The sequence below is a fragment of the Brassica oleracea genome, chromosome C9, assembly GCF_000695525.1.
Source record: "Brassica oleracea var. oleracea cultivar TO1000 chromosome C9, BOL, whole genome shotgun sequence".
In the NCBI taxonomy this organism is placed as follows: Eukaryota; Viridiplantae; Streptophyta; class Magnoliopsida; order Brassicales; family Brassicaceae; genus Brassica; species Brassica oleracea.
The window spans coordinates 45,284,992-45,300,720 of record NC_027756.1 but is presented as its reverse complement, the minus strand read 5'-3'; the positions used below and the strand labels follow the sequence as shown (position 1 = coordinate 45,300,720).

Genomic DNA, 15,729 nt, shown 5'->3' with positions numbered 1-15,729 from the left:
CACATCCCGCCTAAATTTAAGTAAAATTTAGGGTTCCCGCCTAAATTTTGGAATAATTTAGGTTTTCCGCCTAAATCAAAGTCTTTCATGAGTCTTACATAAGTCTTCCAGAAGTCTTCTGTGTCAAAAATATTTAACCTAATTAGAATTTTTATCTCCATATATAAAGAAAATTTGCACATTTTCTTTCTTCCTCTCAAATGACTGCAACAAAAATGTAATGTTTAACACTTTAAAACTCTCCAACCTCTCTCTAATCTCTTTGAACATCAAAACACCAAACTGTATATTCATTTCTCACTTTTTCTTATGTCTTCTCACTAATTTATCTTCTTTTTGTAGGTTTTTCATTACATGATTCTCATCTTTCACTCTTTCAGAGGTAGATCTCTAAATTTTGTATATGAATTTATGTGTGTGTTTATATGTTAGATTCTAAAAAGCTATAGATTCAACATAGTGTGACTGTTTTATTTATTTTGTAAGCATAATTTTTTTATTTTTTGAAATTTTTCTCTTTAATGAAGTCATTTGAATATTTTTGAATTTGCAGGTTTTTCCAGATCTGAGAGACTTTGAAAGAATTCTCAGAAGACTCTCAGAAGATTCCCGGAAGACTTCTCAGAAGCCTTCTTAGAAAGTCTTCTAATGCATTTTATGCTAGAAGACTTCCCACGAAGTCTTCCGAATTCTTCTGCCTAAAGTGGTATAAGTTTTGGATATGTATTTTGTGTGTTTTATATATTAGATTCTAAAAAAATTATAGATCCAACATAATGTGACTGTTTTGTTTATTATCTAAAAATTTATTTTTGAAGTCTTCTCTATTTTGAAGTCATTTGAATGCTTTTGAATATGCAGATTTTTCAGATCTGAGACAGATTTTGGAAGACTTCTGAGATAATTCTTGGAAGACTCTCGGAAGACTTCTTAGGAAATCTTCTAATGTATTTTATGCTAGAAGACTTTCCACGAAGTCTTCAGAAAGTCTTACAAAGTCTTCAGAAAGTCTTCCAAAGTCTTCTCCCCAAAGTGGTACAAAGAGATGATGTGAAGTGGAGTCCAAGCTTATCTATGTTGAGGAATAATATCTAGCTGTGTAATATTTTTGTTTATGGTCTTTTTATGATTTGTATGTGTAATATTTTAGTTGTGAATTATTTTGTAAACTTTAAGAGATGTTAATCAAAATAATGGTAAATATGTTCATGTTTTGCCAAAAGTACTTGACTTCATTAAAGTTATTGATGCAACATACCAAAAAATATTTTAATCATTCTACCCACACATAACAAAACACAACAACACAAAAACTTAGTAAAATTTGCTAAAACTAAGAGAGAAGACTTCTCAAGAAACCTTAGTCAAATTCACAAAAGATCAAAATTGAATTTTAAGTGAAAGTTGAAATTTTAAATCTCATGGAAGTTAAAAATTGTATCTTATAAGGAAGACAACACAAACACATAACATCAACTTAATAAAAACAAAATCACCAGAGAAGACTTCTTATGAAGTCTTCTACAAGTCTTCAATCAGGAAGACTTATAGAAGACTTCTCCATTTAGGTAGAAACATTATTAAATATCAATGTTTGTAACTTCATAATTATCACCAATTAAGTTATAAATTCGACTCAGTAGTCTCAATATTGACTAATAAACATGAATTAGCAAGAAGATATTAAAAATTCATTTTAATTTTGGATAAATTTGAAGTTTAATAAAGATTTACGTAGAAGACTTCTTTTGAAGTCATCCATGGAAGACTTCAAAAGAAGTCTACTCTGTGTAGACTTCAAAAGAAGCCTTCTATTTAGGTCATTTTTGCAATTGCAAATTTACGAAGGAAGACTTCTTAAGAAGTCTAGTCTACATAAGACATCTTCGGAAGTCTTCTTTTGTAAATATTGACTTATTTTTGAAATTGATTTTTTTTTCGAAATTCCCAGAGAAAACTTCTTTAGAAGTCTTCTCGGATAAACAGGTTACTTTTGAATTTGACTGAAGTTAGTCAGAATTTTGACTTTTTGTAGAAGACTTCTAGAGAAGTCTACCTGGAGAATACTTCAAAAGAAGTCTTTCCTAAGTCATCTGAAAGTCTTCTCAATGTCGCAAGAAGTCTACTGGTTTACTTTTACAATTGACTATATTTGACCTTTCGAGAGAAGACTTCTTTAGAAGTCTTCCATCGGATGACTTCTCTAGAAGTCTTCTCTCGCGGGCAAAGGTTTGATCAAAACCCATAATTAAACTCGAGAAGACTTCTAAAAAAGTCTTTTATAGAAGACTTCTTTATTAAATGTTTTTTTCATTGATATTAAATGTTTTAGTATTATTTTTCAATTGCAAAAGTAACCCACACAGACATCTTCCGGCAATGAGAAGACTTAGGGAAGACTTTAAGAAGACTTATGTAGAAGTTTTCTCCAGTAAGATTTCTAAGGAAGTCATGTACAATAAGTCAAATTTCTGACCAACTTCGGTCAAATTTAAAAGTAACCTGTTCATCTGAGAAGACTGGGAATTTCGAAATTTTTTGTTTACAAAGGAAAGTTAGAAGATTTCCCTAGAAATCTTCTATTAAAAACACACAAAAAGTCAATTGCAAAACTAACCTGTGCATTGACCAGAAGACTTCTTTAGAAGTCTTCTTCATCGAACAGATCTGGAAAAAAAAATGTAGTTCACGATTTCATACCTTGAACTCGTGAGATGACTTGCGTGGTTTCTCCAATCACCTAGAACTTCACCACAACAGCTACCTACTCATTAATCACCAAGAATCGTGAGGTTATGAACCTTACATAATTTGTAATCAAAATCTTTAGTTTTTTTGATGAATTTTGAGAGAAAATGTAAGATATGTGGTTTGTGTGGATAGGAAATGAGAAATGATGAGAAAAAAATCAAAACTTTAGGGCATTAACACTCTCAATTTGATAGTTCATGGTAGTTGAGGTATTGATGTCAATGGCAAAGTTGTAAATATTTGGTGAAGATGAGGATGATAAGGTAAAAGCCTTATTTTCGAAAAAGAAAAAAGTAATGGCATTTTCGTAAATAACTAGAACTTCTATGGTGAATAGGATAAAACAAAATTTAAAAAAAAAACATTGGTTATTTTTGTGTTTAACTTGAAATTTTGAGTCATTTTTTAAAGAACCAATCGTCTACGAGTCGGCACATAATTTAATTTTCATAGCTTACTTTCTGTTTCACCTATTTGGAGAAAAAAAAATCAATTATAAGTAGAGAATTTAGTTTTCAATTGGCTGAGGATAATGTCTCGCTCTTGTGTTAAGTAGTCGGCAACAAAATAATGATTAGAGAAACATACATGCAGCATTTTAGTTCTTGATTTTTATAGTATTTCTAACTAGAACAAAAAAAGGAGCAGATGGAAGTCGTTGCAAAAACGATACTACATTTTCTAATGAAAATTGTTGCAGCAAGTTAATGTCATTTTCAGGTTTTCAGCTAGTTGATACTAGAATGTATCACTTTTAAATGCCTTGATAAGAGTTAGACCGAGAATTTATAAAGTAGATGACAAACTTGTAGATATTTTCCAGTGTATTTTTTATTCGATCTTTTTTGAAATAAAGAAATTTTGTTAGATATTTTCTAATCCCTTTTATACACATTTTAAAAAAGATATATTATATTATAGAGATAATATTTGCTCCAAATTATACATAAAATATATATAATAGAGTTCTTCTATTATAATGGAAATATATATATATATATATAAACTTTATTATATATAAGCACACATTGGAAAAATTATAATCTCTGTAGTAGAGTTTCTATAATTTTTAAAAATGTAGAGTTGGGTTGGAAAAAGTCTAATAGAGATATATTTGTTTTCAATGAATTTTAATTCTCTAAAAATATATTTAATATATTCTATTATTAGTTTACAACTAATACATTTTTTATGAAATTTGAAATGTATTCGTTTATTTTGATTTTGTAAGACTTTCATAAAATTATGATATTATTTAAACTAAAGATTTATTTAAAAAATTAGTATGTCAATAAAAATTGTGACTCTATTTTTATACAAAAATGTATTTCTACAAAAAATATTTATTTTAATTATAATTTTTAAAAAAAAACTTAAAAGTTGAAGGAACGTTTTGAAAATAATAATATGTCTCTATTATAGAAACAAATCCTATTTTCTCCAAATATAGAAGAAATATATAAAAAAAAATATGTTTTAGAAAGAAAAAAAATTGGGTTGGAATATTTTGTTTCCTATTATAATCTTTAAAGTTGAATATACTAATGAGTTAGAGATGCTCATAAAAATTATAAAAATAATTGTATATACGTATATGAAAAATAACTCAAATGTTGTTAAGAATAGACGAAAAATATCTAAACACAAGGAATTATAAACTTTGCCACATATCGTTCATTTATATTGTGTGCTACATTTGCTTAGTCTTGTATGCAGCTACCATTATCTTGACACAAAAAATAACTCAAGTGTTGTTAAGAATAGACGATTCGGCATTTGCTTAGTCTTGTACTTCTTATGTTTTCCTGTGTGAAGGCTTTGTTTCTGAGAAGATTATGTTCTCCGTCATCTAGGCTTCCAGACTTCTTCTGGCTTTGTAGTGGTCTTGTTCTTCTTATTAATATAACTACTAGATGACCAATAAAAATTGGAAAAAAAAATGGAAGTTCATGTTGCAAAAACGATTCTACATTTTCTAATGAAAATTGTTGCGACAAGTTTTAGTGTCATTTTCAGTTAATTGCTACTAGAATGGATCACCTTTTAAACGCTTTAATAAAAACTGGAACAAGACTTTATAAAGTAGATGACAAGGTTTTAGACATCGCGAATGTGTTTTTTTTATTTTTCTAAAATAAGGAAATTCTATTTATATTTTTCTAATCATTCTCTATATTTTTATATGAAACAGATGAATTCTATTATATAAATGAGATTTCTTTAATGTACAATAATATAATTCTTCTAGTTTTAAGAGAAAATATAGAGTAATGCTGTCATTATTTCTATATTAGAGACAATTTTTTAAAAAATGACGAACTTGCTTTAAGCATATATTGGAGTAAATCTCATTTCTATAATAAAATTCATATATTTTATAGAAAAATGTAGAAATGAAATAGAAATGGTCTAATAAAGTGTCTCCAATGTGTTCTTTGATTTTTTCCTCTAAAATATTTTTAATTTTTCTTTTGTTTTAGTACTAATATATTTTATTTATTAAAGATGAAAACTAACCCATTTATTTATTTACTTATTGTCGTCAGCATAAACAAAATCGACCCCATTTATTTAATTTATTTCATTTTTGCAATATTTCATAAAATTATGATTCTCCCAAAACTAAACAATTATATTAAATGATTATTACGTAAATAAAAAGATGCAAAAAATATATTTCTTAAAAGTATTTATTTTAATTATAATCATAAAAAACTTGAAATTAAAGAGATCATTCACAAAATTAAAAATACATTTATAATAGAGGAGTGTTATTTCTTTCACTAAATATAGAAAATAACAATACCTACTTTTAAGAAAGAAACAGAGATGAATTGAAGTAAATTTTTCTCTACTAAAGATAAAAAATGGTTATGAGTTAAAATTCTCTAAGAAACTAATAAAAATCATAAAATATAAATTATTTCAAAAATAACTAAAGAATTGTTATAACTAGACGAAAATGTTTAAATACAAGGAACTATAAACTTTGTAACATGTAGTGTATTTATATTGCGTGCTGTTTATGTAGCTTACATTTTCTTGATGTATAGCATATTATTTTAAAGAAAAAATCATGTTTTATATAAAAAATGTTGTAACCTATATGTTTTTCACATTTTTTGTCTCAGTAGCTCGGCATAAATACTGTGAATAATTAAACGTTGTTTTATTAAGTCTCGTGTTAACATACAAAAATCACATCCTTAAGTAAAAATAATATGATTTTAGACTATTTATAATTTTATTATTTTATAAAAATAAAGTAACTCCAGAATAGATTTAGAATTTGAGCCAATGTATTCTTATAAAAAATTCGCTATATACAGAATAAAAAAAGGGCTATGCTATTTCTTCCTCAAATAAAAAAAAATCATAATTTGTATATTAAAAGAAGAAATAAATAAAGATTGGAAAACATTTTGATCAACCTGTGAAAAATCTCTCTTTTCATTTTCGGTTTAAAGTGATAATTTGTTGTTTCAATCAACTATGTCTCTTACTATAACATAATCATCTAAAATCAAATAATACTAGTCAACAGGTTTTACCAAAGAAAAAAAGAATACTGATCAAGAGGCAAGGTTACTGCTCATAATAATAGTCTTTAAAGATTTATTTTTGTTGAAGCCTTTTTGGGAAAAAAAATTAACAAGGAACGTCTAGTCGGCCGTCTAAGTTTCCCAAAAAAGTTCACCCCTGAAGCACCCCTACAAAACCAATTCAGGTACGCCTTGACTCGAGTCTCTACGTACGTGTCCATATTTACTGGAAAAACTCGATTTTATAAAATACTTGTTAAAAGGTAGCTTGTCTTTGTTAAATATATTTGAGAAGACAATGACAGCTTTTCAAAGACTACTAGCTCAACATCTTTACAAAGCTTTTATTTAGGATAACTACCATGTGCTTGCCTGGTGAAAAACCTGAAGGAATGGTTTTTTATATTTCATTTATCTGTTAATAACATTTAAACACCGGAATCTCTTCTTTTCTTTTTATTATTACAATACATGTTGCACAAATTAAGTAGACCCGGTGGGTGTCAAAAAGACAACAAATATGAAGAGTTCGGTATTTCCGGCAGCTTATGTACGACCAAAGTTACAAAGAAACAAAAAAACAAACCAAACCATGTGGTCTAAGAAAATAGATAGTAGTTCGCATTTGGTACCAAACCATAAACGACTGGAGATGCGTTTCAGTCTTCGAGCAGCTCTAGTTTCTTCAGGGCATCACGTACATCCGAGTCCACGCGTGCGTGGACCACGTTGTTGCTCTCTAAAGAGATCACATCAGTGAGTGGATAGCTCCTGTTAGCGTGCAAGGCGTTGCTTGCGCTGCACGATACCCCCTCTAGAACAACGCTCTTGTGAAGTCCTCCGAGCAATCCTTCGTAATCTGTGTCACCTGATTCTCCCACGAACACCACCATCTTCGCCATGTCAATGCCCCACCGAACGAACAAGTACCTGGTTCACCGCAACACATTCGTAAGAACAATGCTCTAGAAAGTTACTTACTTGTCCCACAAGTTTTGTACGTACCTTAGGGCTTGTATACGAGAAGCCAGCACAGGTATCACGTTTATTCGAGTACCGTTCTGACTATAAACGACATGACAACGCAGGGCCTGGATCCTCAGCAGCTTACGGAGCTCTCTCACCGGAGGCACCTGAGAATAAAAAAACAAAAACAAACCAACTTATAACACAGAGCTAAGAAGATTTCTTAATAATGGTGCGCCTGATTTAAACTTTACCGCTGCAGGCTTTTTGACAGCAAAGGTGTAGCAGTAGTCAGTCGAAAGATGTTCAGCAAGAGTGACAATCTGCTCGTCATTCTCAGATTTTTTCTCGTTAACAGAAGACGCCCAACGGATCAAAGTCTTCCTCAGCCCTTCACCACCCCAGCGATATTCAACGTGGGAGTGGTAGTAGAAGTCAACAACGAAAGGACCATCTTCCGAGTTGACAGATGTGTAGTAGAGATCGCTCCCGCTGTTGCATACGAAGGCGTCGAAGTCATTAGGGTTTAAACCCCCTGAGACCAAGAAAGATTGTATCTCAGAGATTGTTAGAGACGTTGACAATATGAACCCAACGGTTCCTTCGGCTCTTTCCTTCTCAACTGCCTCTTGAATCCTTCTTGTAGCCTCTAGCGTGTCTCTTTCCCCATCAAAATCAAGAGCAATCACCACAATAAACTTCCTCCTCCGAACCGCTGGGAACTTTCCGGAGTTGACCTCTGACTTCTCCAGTGATCCCATTTTGCGACTGTCTTTGCCTTTAGACCAGTTTAGAACGGCAGCTTCGATTTTGCTCTTCCTGTCCATGGAGCTCACTTCTTGATTCATGGAACCGTCGTTGCCACTTCCACCGTCAAATGAAAACCTCAAGTTCAAAGATATGTCCTGTATGTCTCTCAGAGAATCACTGGGTGACTCAGGCTCTGAATTATCACCGGTGTCATCACTTTGCCATTGGGGGTGTCTTGGCTTGAAGCTGGTTATGCGAGATAGATAAGTTTTGCAATGCTCTGGCCAAGAGAATTGGTGAATGTTCTTCAGCCCGTTTTGCCTACACTTTGCCCACAGCTGCTTATCAGCAACAAGCTTAAGAAGAGCTTCAGAAATGGATTGCTGATCATGAGGATCCACAAGGAGACCATTGTCTAGAACCTAGAAGAAAATCTCCAAGGTTATATATTATAAAAAACAAGAAGGTATGTAATAGTCTTGAGCGTTTTATAGTAAGAATATACATACCCGGTGTATATCAACAGGACCACCATTTTTTGTAGCTACCATCGGCAAACCATGGGCTGCAGCCTAGAAGGAAAAAAATAAACACATTTTATTACAAGAATGGGTCATGAAACAATCACATTTGACCGTGGAATAAGGAAAAAAATACCTCAATCAGAGTAAGTCCAAATGGTTCAATGAAAGCTGGATTGATGAAAACACCCTGCAAAGAGTCCATGCACAGAATAAATCTACTAAAGAGAAGAATCTAAAGAAGCATCCTAAGTAGTGTCGAACCGTTGGGATCAAACATGTGAAAGCATCATAATATACAGCAGTTAGCAATAACTGACAGATCAAGTGTTGGAGGCATTGTTTTAATGGTGAACAGCGCAAGAAACTAAAGACGACAATACATCTAATGATCTTGAATAAAGTAGGATGACATAGTTATAACTTATAATGAACTGCCAAGAGTACCTTAGACTTTGCAGCTAGGCGATATATGTCTGGAACATCTGACTGTTTGTGATGTTTAGGGTACGCAACTTGGCCGTAGAGATCATACTTGTCAATTAGCTTCAGAACAGAAAGCAGAACAGAAGAACTCGTGCTCGACATTTCATCAATCCCATCACGGTTACCCATAATAAGAGCCTGCAAACCAGAGATATGGAAGATGAGTAGAACAAAATGGTGATCAAAACAGAAACATAAAGTAAACAACCAAAGTGTTAAAGAGAAAAACCTAAACAAAAGTCCCTGTACGACATTTACATACCAGGTTAGCAAGGTCTCTCAGTGGACGACATTCTCCAAATGCCTTCACTAACGTCGTGATGTTCTTTTTTGGGTCGGGCCTCGCAAGGGCAAGTATCATAGGCTTTCGGGAATTTGAAAAGAAACGCATTATCTGCATCACATATAGAATATGGAGGTCGAGTAAACTGCTTGACAGAAAGATATTGAGAACAAGTAGATGTTATATTCAAGTAAGAACCTCAGCCCATATTGGTGGATCTCGAGAAGTTGGATGTTCCTCATTCCCATCTGGATCTTCCATATCACCATCATGTGGGACAATATGATTGAACTCCATCCCAGGTGGAATTTTCTGAAGCAAAAAATAAATAAACAGGAATCATTTTTTTATGATACTACAGAAGACCACGCAACCATTCTAACAAGGCAAAGAAAGATCATTCTCCCACCTTAAGACATTATTTTTCGCCAACATCCTAGAAACACTCGAATGTAATACAAACATTAAAACTGACATTTATAGATAATAGATAAGCATGATTCTCTTACAAGAAAATTAGAGTATTAACTATATTAACCAATAGTTTGTTGCTAGCCAAGGCCTCCTAATTCTTAGCACTAAAATCTAACCTTTAAAAGCATATATTTCTGGCAGTGTTGAACACTGAAGATCAAGAGAATAGCTAAGGCGTAAGTAACTTACAACCATGCGAGGCATGAACCGTCCATAGCAGCTCACATTCCGCTTGATCCTTGCTCGCAGTTTACGCTCCAATATGGGGTCAAAACCATCATACAACCTCCATTGCTCATCAATCTCCTGCCGCGTGCTAGTTATCACCATTTCAGAAACATCAAGAGATAACTCCTCACCCTCTATTCGACGCATAATCTTGTAAGTCGAATTTATTTCTTCTTTAGAAAGGCGGCCTTGTTTCAAAAGCTGCTCCAACTTATCTCGACCGAGTGAGTGGCCAGTAAGAATCATAGGCACGTTCAGTGCACCTGATAGCAAAGCAGCAGCGTCACCAGCATCAGCGTAGTGTCCATGGATGGCAGAAGGCCAGATAGGCTTCCCACCACGGACTTGTTCACCGAGAACACTGGACATCTGCATGATGTGGTTCATGGCACCATCAACAAACTCAGCAATGTGAGGCCATAGGAGTTCCTTCGGGATATACTTATCCTTTGGACCAAATGGTATCCTCACAATATAAGCACCGCTACTCTCTCCCATCTCATCCGAATAATCTTCAGAATCTCTAGGAGTCAGCATCTCCGTGGGCTCGCCATAACTCCAGTCAACATCTGGTGAAGACACTTGTCTGGTGAGCAAGTCGACTCTATAAACTCCTGGCATTGATCCCAAAGCCCGTGCAAGTTCCACAACGTACTTAACCTGTAACGTAAGAAGCAAAGTGAGGAGGACTACTAGCCTACCCATTATACCGCATTGCGATCACTCAAATTTTCCGTATCATTACCTGGCCACCGGTATCAGAATCACGGCCGAGCTCCATGTTCTCACCACGTATGAGACCATGAAGACTGCATAAATACTGAATGTTTAAACAACAATCAAACAAGAACACTCCAAAAACTTTCCACTGTGCTTACAAATTCTCAATTAGCAGAGATCATTTGCTAGTAAACATGTTGCTAGAAGGTGAAACTATTGAGTTTTCCAAGCAAGAAAGTAAATAGGGGAAAGCAAAGGCTATTTTTGAGCACAAACCTTATCAAAACAAGATACAGCTTGTTTCCCTTCTGCTGGTTAGCCCAAATCTCCATGGACTCAGCAGAATTAATCCGAGGCAACCTGGATTTGGTGCCATGAGTAGAGACATCACTGAGGAGATCTACTTTCTCTCCCTCAGAAAACTCCTCGGACATGTCAGCTGTTGCCTCCCTGCGACCTCTCTCACGCTCAAGACGGCGCTTAGCCAGCCTCTGCGCCTCCTTTTCCTCATGCTGCACAAACATAAAAGCATGAGTTGGCACTACTTTAAATAATGTTAATTGTTCCAAGTGCAGAACTGACCTATCCCATGGAGGAAAATCATAAGCACAAAGTACAAGATCAATCAAAAAGTTCAAAGGCTATATTCATAGTTCAACGATCCCTCATTTTTTTATTATAATTATTTTTTTTTTAAATCCAGTTGCAAAAAAAAAGGAAGACATTGAAAAGGTTGAAACTTGAAAACAGAGAGTACACCAGAATACACAAAACAAAAACATTGACTTGAGAGTCAAAACAACTTTGAGATCAAAGTCTGACTCAGTCAATTACTAAAATTATTCTCCAGAAAATTAAAAAAAAAAAAAATCAAATCAACTTTTTTAGAAAAAAGTTAGGGACCTTTGAATAGAACAGTCAAATCTCAGTCTCAGTTAAAATAGGCATCCAAAGTAGAAAGAAGCAATAAAAAGAAACCTGCTTCTTTTGACGAGCGAGATTCCAGATCCTCCAACACATATTCTCCAACCTCGTGTTCCTCTCTTGTGGACTCCTCGTTGCAACCGCCTATTTTTTTTTATTTTTTTTAAAAAAACACGAAGATCATCACTCTCACACGATTGCATATATAAATAAAGAAAAACAGAGAGGTGCGTTGCGTTGCGTTACCTTGACCCAAGATCTGTGAAGATCAGTCTCATCGTAACCAGTGATGACTTCCTCAACGAAGTAACGGCTGGGAGTGAATCTCCCTCTCTCCCTGAGGAGAAGCGAAGGTCGAGCGTCGTCGAGAGGCTGGCCCACGTCGAGAATCGCCTCCAGGTAACTGTTCACCCAATCGTTTCCGGCCATCGAAGAAGAAGATGGTGTGTGATGGATGGATGGAATTGGGATTTTGGTAATATATGTGCGTTGGTTATCTCGTACGTTTGGTTATTATTGCTTTTTTGATGGGAAAGACGACAAAACTAGTCAGGCTGTAGTGACGAGTCATAGGACACGCATCCGCTTCGAACGGCTCAAAACTCTGCTCCTAATAACCTTTCTCTTTTTTTATTGTTATACGCTTTATTTTTAGTGTTGGTCCCTTTTTAATAGTGAAAGAAAATTGTCAAATGAAAAATATCTTTCTTAAAATTTTTTAAAAATGATTGAAGACAGGAGGTATATACTGGTTTATTTGGTCAAAAAAAAAAGAATATTCTTTTTTTTAATTAGGTGACAATTGACGAGTATTTTTTTCTATTCCTGTGTTTCCATATGGATTCATTTTAAATCGGACTGGTATAAAAGTAAAAGATATTTGGTTTACAGTCATATTTATAGCATCATAGATCAGAATATGCGATGATGGATCTGAGTCATTTAACAAAGAACCAAAGCATAGTTTTTAGAATGGTTTCATTTGTTATTTGTTATTTGTTAGACTATGTAAAATGGTTTCAACACTCTCCTCATTTTCAACACCTTTATTTTCTCATTTTAACATTTCACATCATCTTCTCTCTTCCACCTAATTTATTCGACACTCACTTTATTTTAAACCTCTACAATGGTTTATTTTAAAAAATTCAATATTCTACTCCACAACTTTTAATTCATATTTTTGTTTTTTACAACATAATAATTACATATTAATAATTAACTTAAAAACTAAAATAACATAACTTTTAATAATATTTATTTTGAATTATTATACTTAGATTACTTTTTAAAATGATTAATATTAGGATCCATTTAACAAAAAAAAAAGGAAAAAAATTCTAAATTAGTTGATTATAAAGAAAAGACATTTTCTCTGTTTCCAAATGAAATGAGACGAGTCTTTATTTGTAGATGAAAAAAAATCATGAATTTTTATATAATTTGTATTGATTTGAATTATTGGGTGAAGATAAAAAACAAAAAAATCTGCGCAACCAATCAGAAAACGACACGTGGCAGCGCTGAGCAAAAAAAAAAGAAGTTTAAACGGTTGAGATTTTGCAATGGGTGTTGATGCCACATAGATTAACTCAATTTATCAACACCGTCGTTACAAAGGTTTCAAGTGTTGAAGATGGTCTTGGGAGTCATATGTCAAATGATGCAAAGCAAATATATAGAGCCCAGTAGATTTCGTCACTGCTAATATATCTGGAAACTGTTACATCCGAGCTGACCTCTCTTGCTAATTAGGCTCGTGTTGACGGCGTTACGTTCGCTCATGTAAGTCAGACAAGAGACAGGTGGAAAGGTTCTTCGGATTACCACTTCCTCGAGCGTAAACATGACGACAAAAAATAAAGAGAGGCAATTATATGATCCATGTCTGTTGTCTACGAGAGGCAATTATATGATTCCTTGCTTAGCAAAATGCTCATCGCTGGCAGAATGATAAAAGAAATATATTTAAGGGAAATGAATCAGTGAAATACTTTCCGTCTTTGCTTGAAAGATACAGATGCAATAATAATATAGTACGTCGATGTTTCATTTCTGTTTCATTGGCATTTTGCTTCACGGTTATTGCTCCTTGGTGAAAATGGAGGATACACAAACAAAACCGATTTTATGCCACAGTGATCAAATTTTCATCAAAGACGTTTTTAAATTAAACAAAAATTACGAGACAAATCACATTGTAACGACGGGAGTTTATGAAATACCATATAGCAAAGCTAAATCCAAAACATAGGCTTCTCAGACACTAAACTGAAAACTCAAACATGTTTCATGAAAAAAACATAAAGCTTTCAAGCAGACAACGAGCTTTAAGCGGCACCCTTGCCCTTCTTCTTCTGAATTTTCTTCTGGTAGAACTCAAGCTCTTTGCCTTCAAGAATGTATCTGCACAACATTTACAAACACAATCAACATAAATGAATACAGGAGATTTCAACACAAATACAAAATGGACCAATGGGATAAGAAGAAGATTACCCATCAGCACGACCACATTGGCCGGGCCTTGAGGAGATGCAGGCCAACAACCGTCCACTTGCAAACTGGTCCTCAATGTGGGAATCAAGAGTGCGACCTTCTTGACGGCTCTCAATCTTCCTCTGCACATGGTTGCTCTTCTTCACCTCCTCAGGTGCAGCAGCAGCTGGAGCAGCATCTTCGCCATCCTACAATATCAAAACGCATCATCAGCTTCATTCAACTGCTACAACCGGTTAAAGGAATCTACCGACCAAAAGAAAAAGAGTATCCTCACCTCTCCTTCCTTCTTGGCGGCAGAAGCAGCAGCATTCTTCTTCTTGCGACCAACCTCAACACCGTAGTGCTGCAAGTACCACTGCTTGAAAGGAGCAGCGTCGACCTGAACAATGGCGCTCTTAACAAGTGTCTTGGTACGGACAAGCTCGTTGTTGGAGGCATTGTAGACCACGTCAAGGACTCTGGTCTTGCGGGTAACAGCTTCACTTCCCCACGAGTAGTTACCGGTATCGAGTCTCAATGCACGCCACTTGACGTTGCCTCCACGGACACGGATTCTTCTGACCGTCTTGTTGCTGGACAGCTTGGTGTTAGCTGGCTGTCTTCCCATCTCGTACCTTCATAAACCAAGAAACAAAATTATTACAAACCAAAGTGGGTACAACAACATGAATCAAACAAATCACTATTACAGAAACACAAGCAAATGGTAACTCGCGAACTAAAGGATATATTTCATACTGCGATCAGAAGAACACAATAGTTCATGAGATTGGTAGTCCAAATTCGAAAAGACTGAAGCGTTACACTAATGAAATGTCATTACCTAACCTAGATATGAAAATGGAAGCTAATCGATTAAGACAGCATCACTTCCTCGTTCAACACACAGTTTTAACACAGAACACAGCTTGAACAGAAGATAATAGAACGAATAGAACAAAACACACAGATAAACAGAACACAGCATCAATTCCTCGTTAAACATGTTTCAAGGCAAAGAATAAAAAAATCAAAGCTTACTTTCGCTTCTTCCTCCATTGCTTCTGCTTGCCTCCAGTGGCACGCCTCTTGTGGATGGAGTCACGAGAAATACCTAATACAGATCAAAGTTACATTTTAGATTCAACCATCGAGAGAGCTTCATCCGATAGAGATAGAGAGAGGAGTGAAGGATCGTACCCATGGTTGCAACTTAGGTTTTCTCTGTAGACAAAAAAAACTGCGGAGGGTGTACTGAGGTTTGCAGAATTGATTTATAAAGAGGATGCGCTGAATAAACGAAAACCCTAGAGTTAAAAGGCCTCTACGACTTGGCCCATATGATTACTTTGGGCCGTCATAAATAAGAGTAAGTCTGTATAACCCTATAGGCCCGTACTATCTTGGTCCATCTAATAACTTATGCCCTTCGTAGCAAACAACTCCCATTTTTCTGATTTATGGAAATGTTTTCTGAACTTTTTTTTTTTTTTTTAAATAAGTGCATCATCAGTTGCACATTTTAGTTTTTTTCTTATAATATATTGCAGATTTTTATATAATGATTTGTTTTTATAGTTTCTGTAAACATATTAATGAATCT

At 34.4% G+C, this 15,729-nt stretch overlaps 2 protein-coding genes across 2 annotated transcripts; both read right to left on the bottom strand.

Annotated features, from left to right (window-relative positions):
• Positions 1–6,720: 6,720 nt before the first annotated feature.
• LOC106318106 (sucrose-phosphate synthase 1) lies at positions 6,721–12,253 on the bottom strand. The gene is made up of 13 exons (XM_013755959.1): positions 11,892–12,253; positions 11,700–11,789; positions 10,998–11,233; positions 10,747–10,810; positions 9,963–10,661; positions 9,498–9,611; positions 9,279–9,410; positions 8,978–9,154; positions 8,667–8,720; positions 8,519–8,581; positions 7,514–8,431; positions 7,299–7,426; positions 6,721–7,223 (listed from the first exon to the last, which is right to left on the bottom strand). Exons 1-13 carry the CDS (start codon positions 12,072–12,074, stop codon positions 6,953–6,955), a joined length of 3,129 nt encoding a protein of 1,042 aa, XP_013611413.1. The 5' UTR covers positions 12,075–12,253; the 3' UTR covers positions 6,721–6,952.
• A 1,539-nt stretch (positions 12,254–13,792) lies between these two features.
• On the bottom strand, positions 13,793–15,401 carry LOC106313191 (40S ribosomal protein S8-1). The gene is made up of 5 exons (XM_013750939.1): positions 15,327–15,401; positions 15,168–15,240; positions 14,422–14,761; positions 14,145–14,332; positions 13,793–14,051 (listed from the first exon to the last, which is right to left on the bottom strand). The coding sequence occupies exons 1-5, from the start codon at positions 15,328–15,330 to the stop codon at positions 13,976–13,978; spliced, it is 681 nt and encodes a 226-aa protein (XP_013606393.1). The 5' UTR covers positions 15,331–15,401; the 3' UTR covers positions 13,793–13,975.
• Between the last annotated feature and the right edge of the window lie 328 nt (positions 15,402–15,729).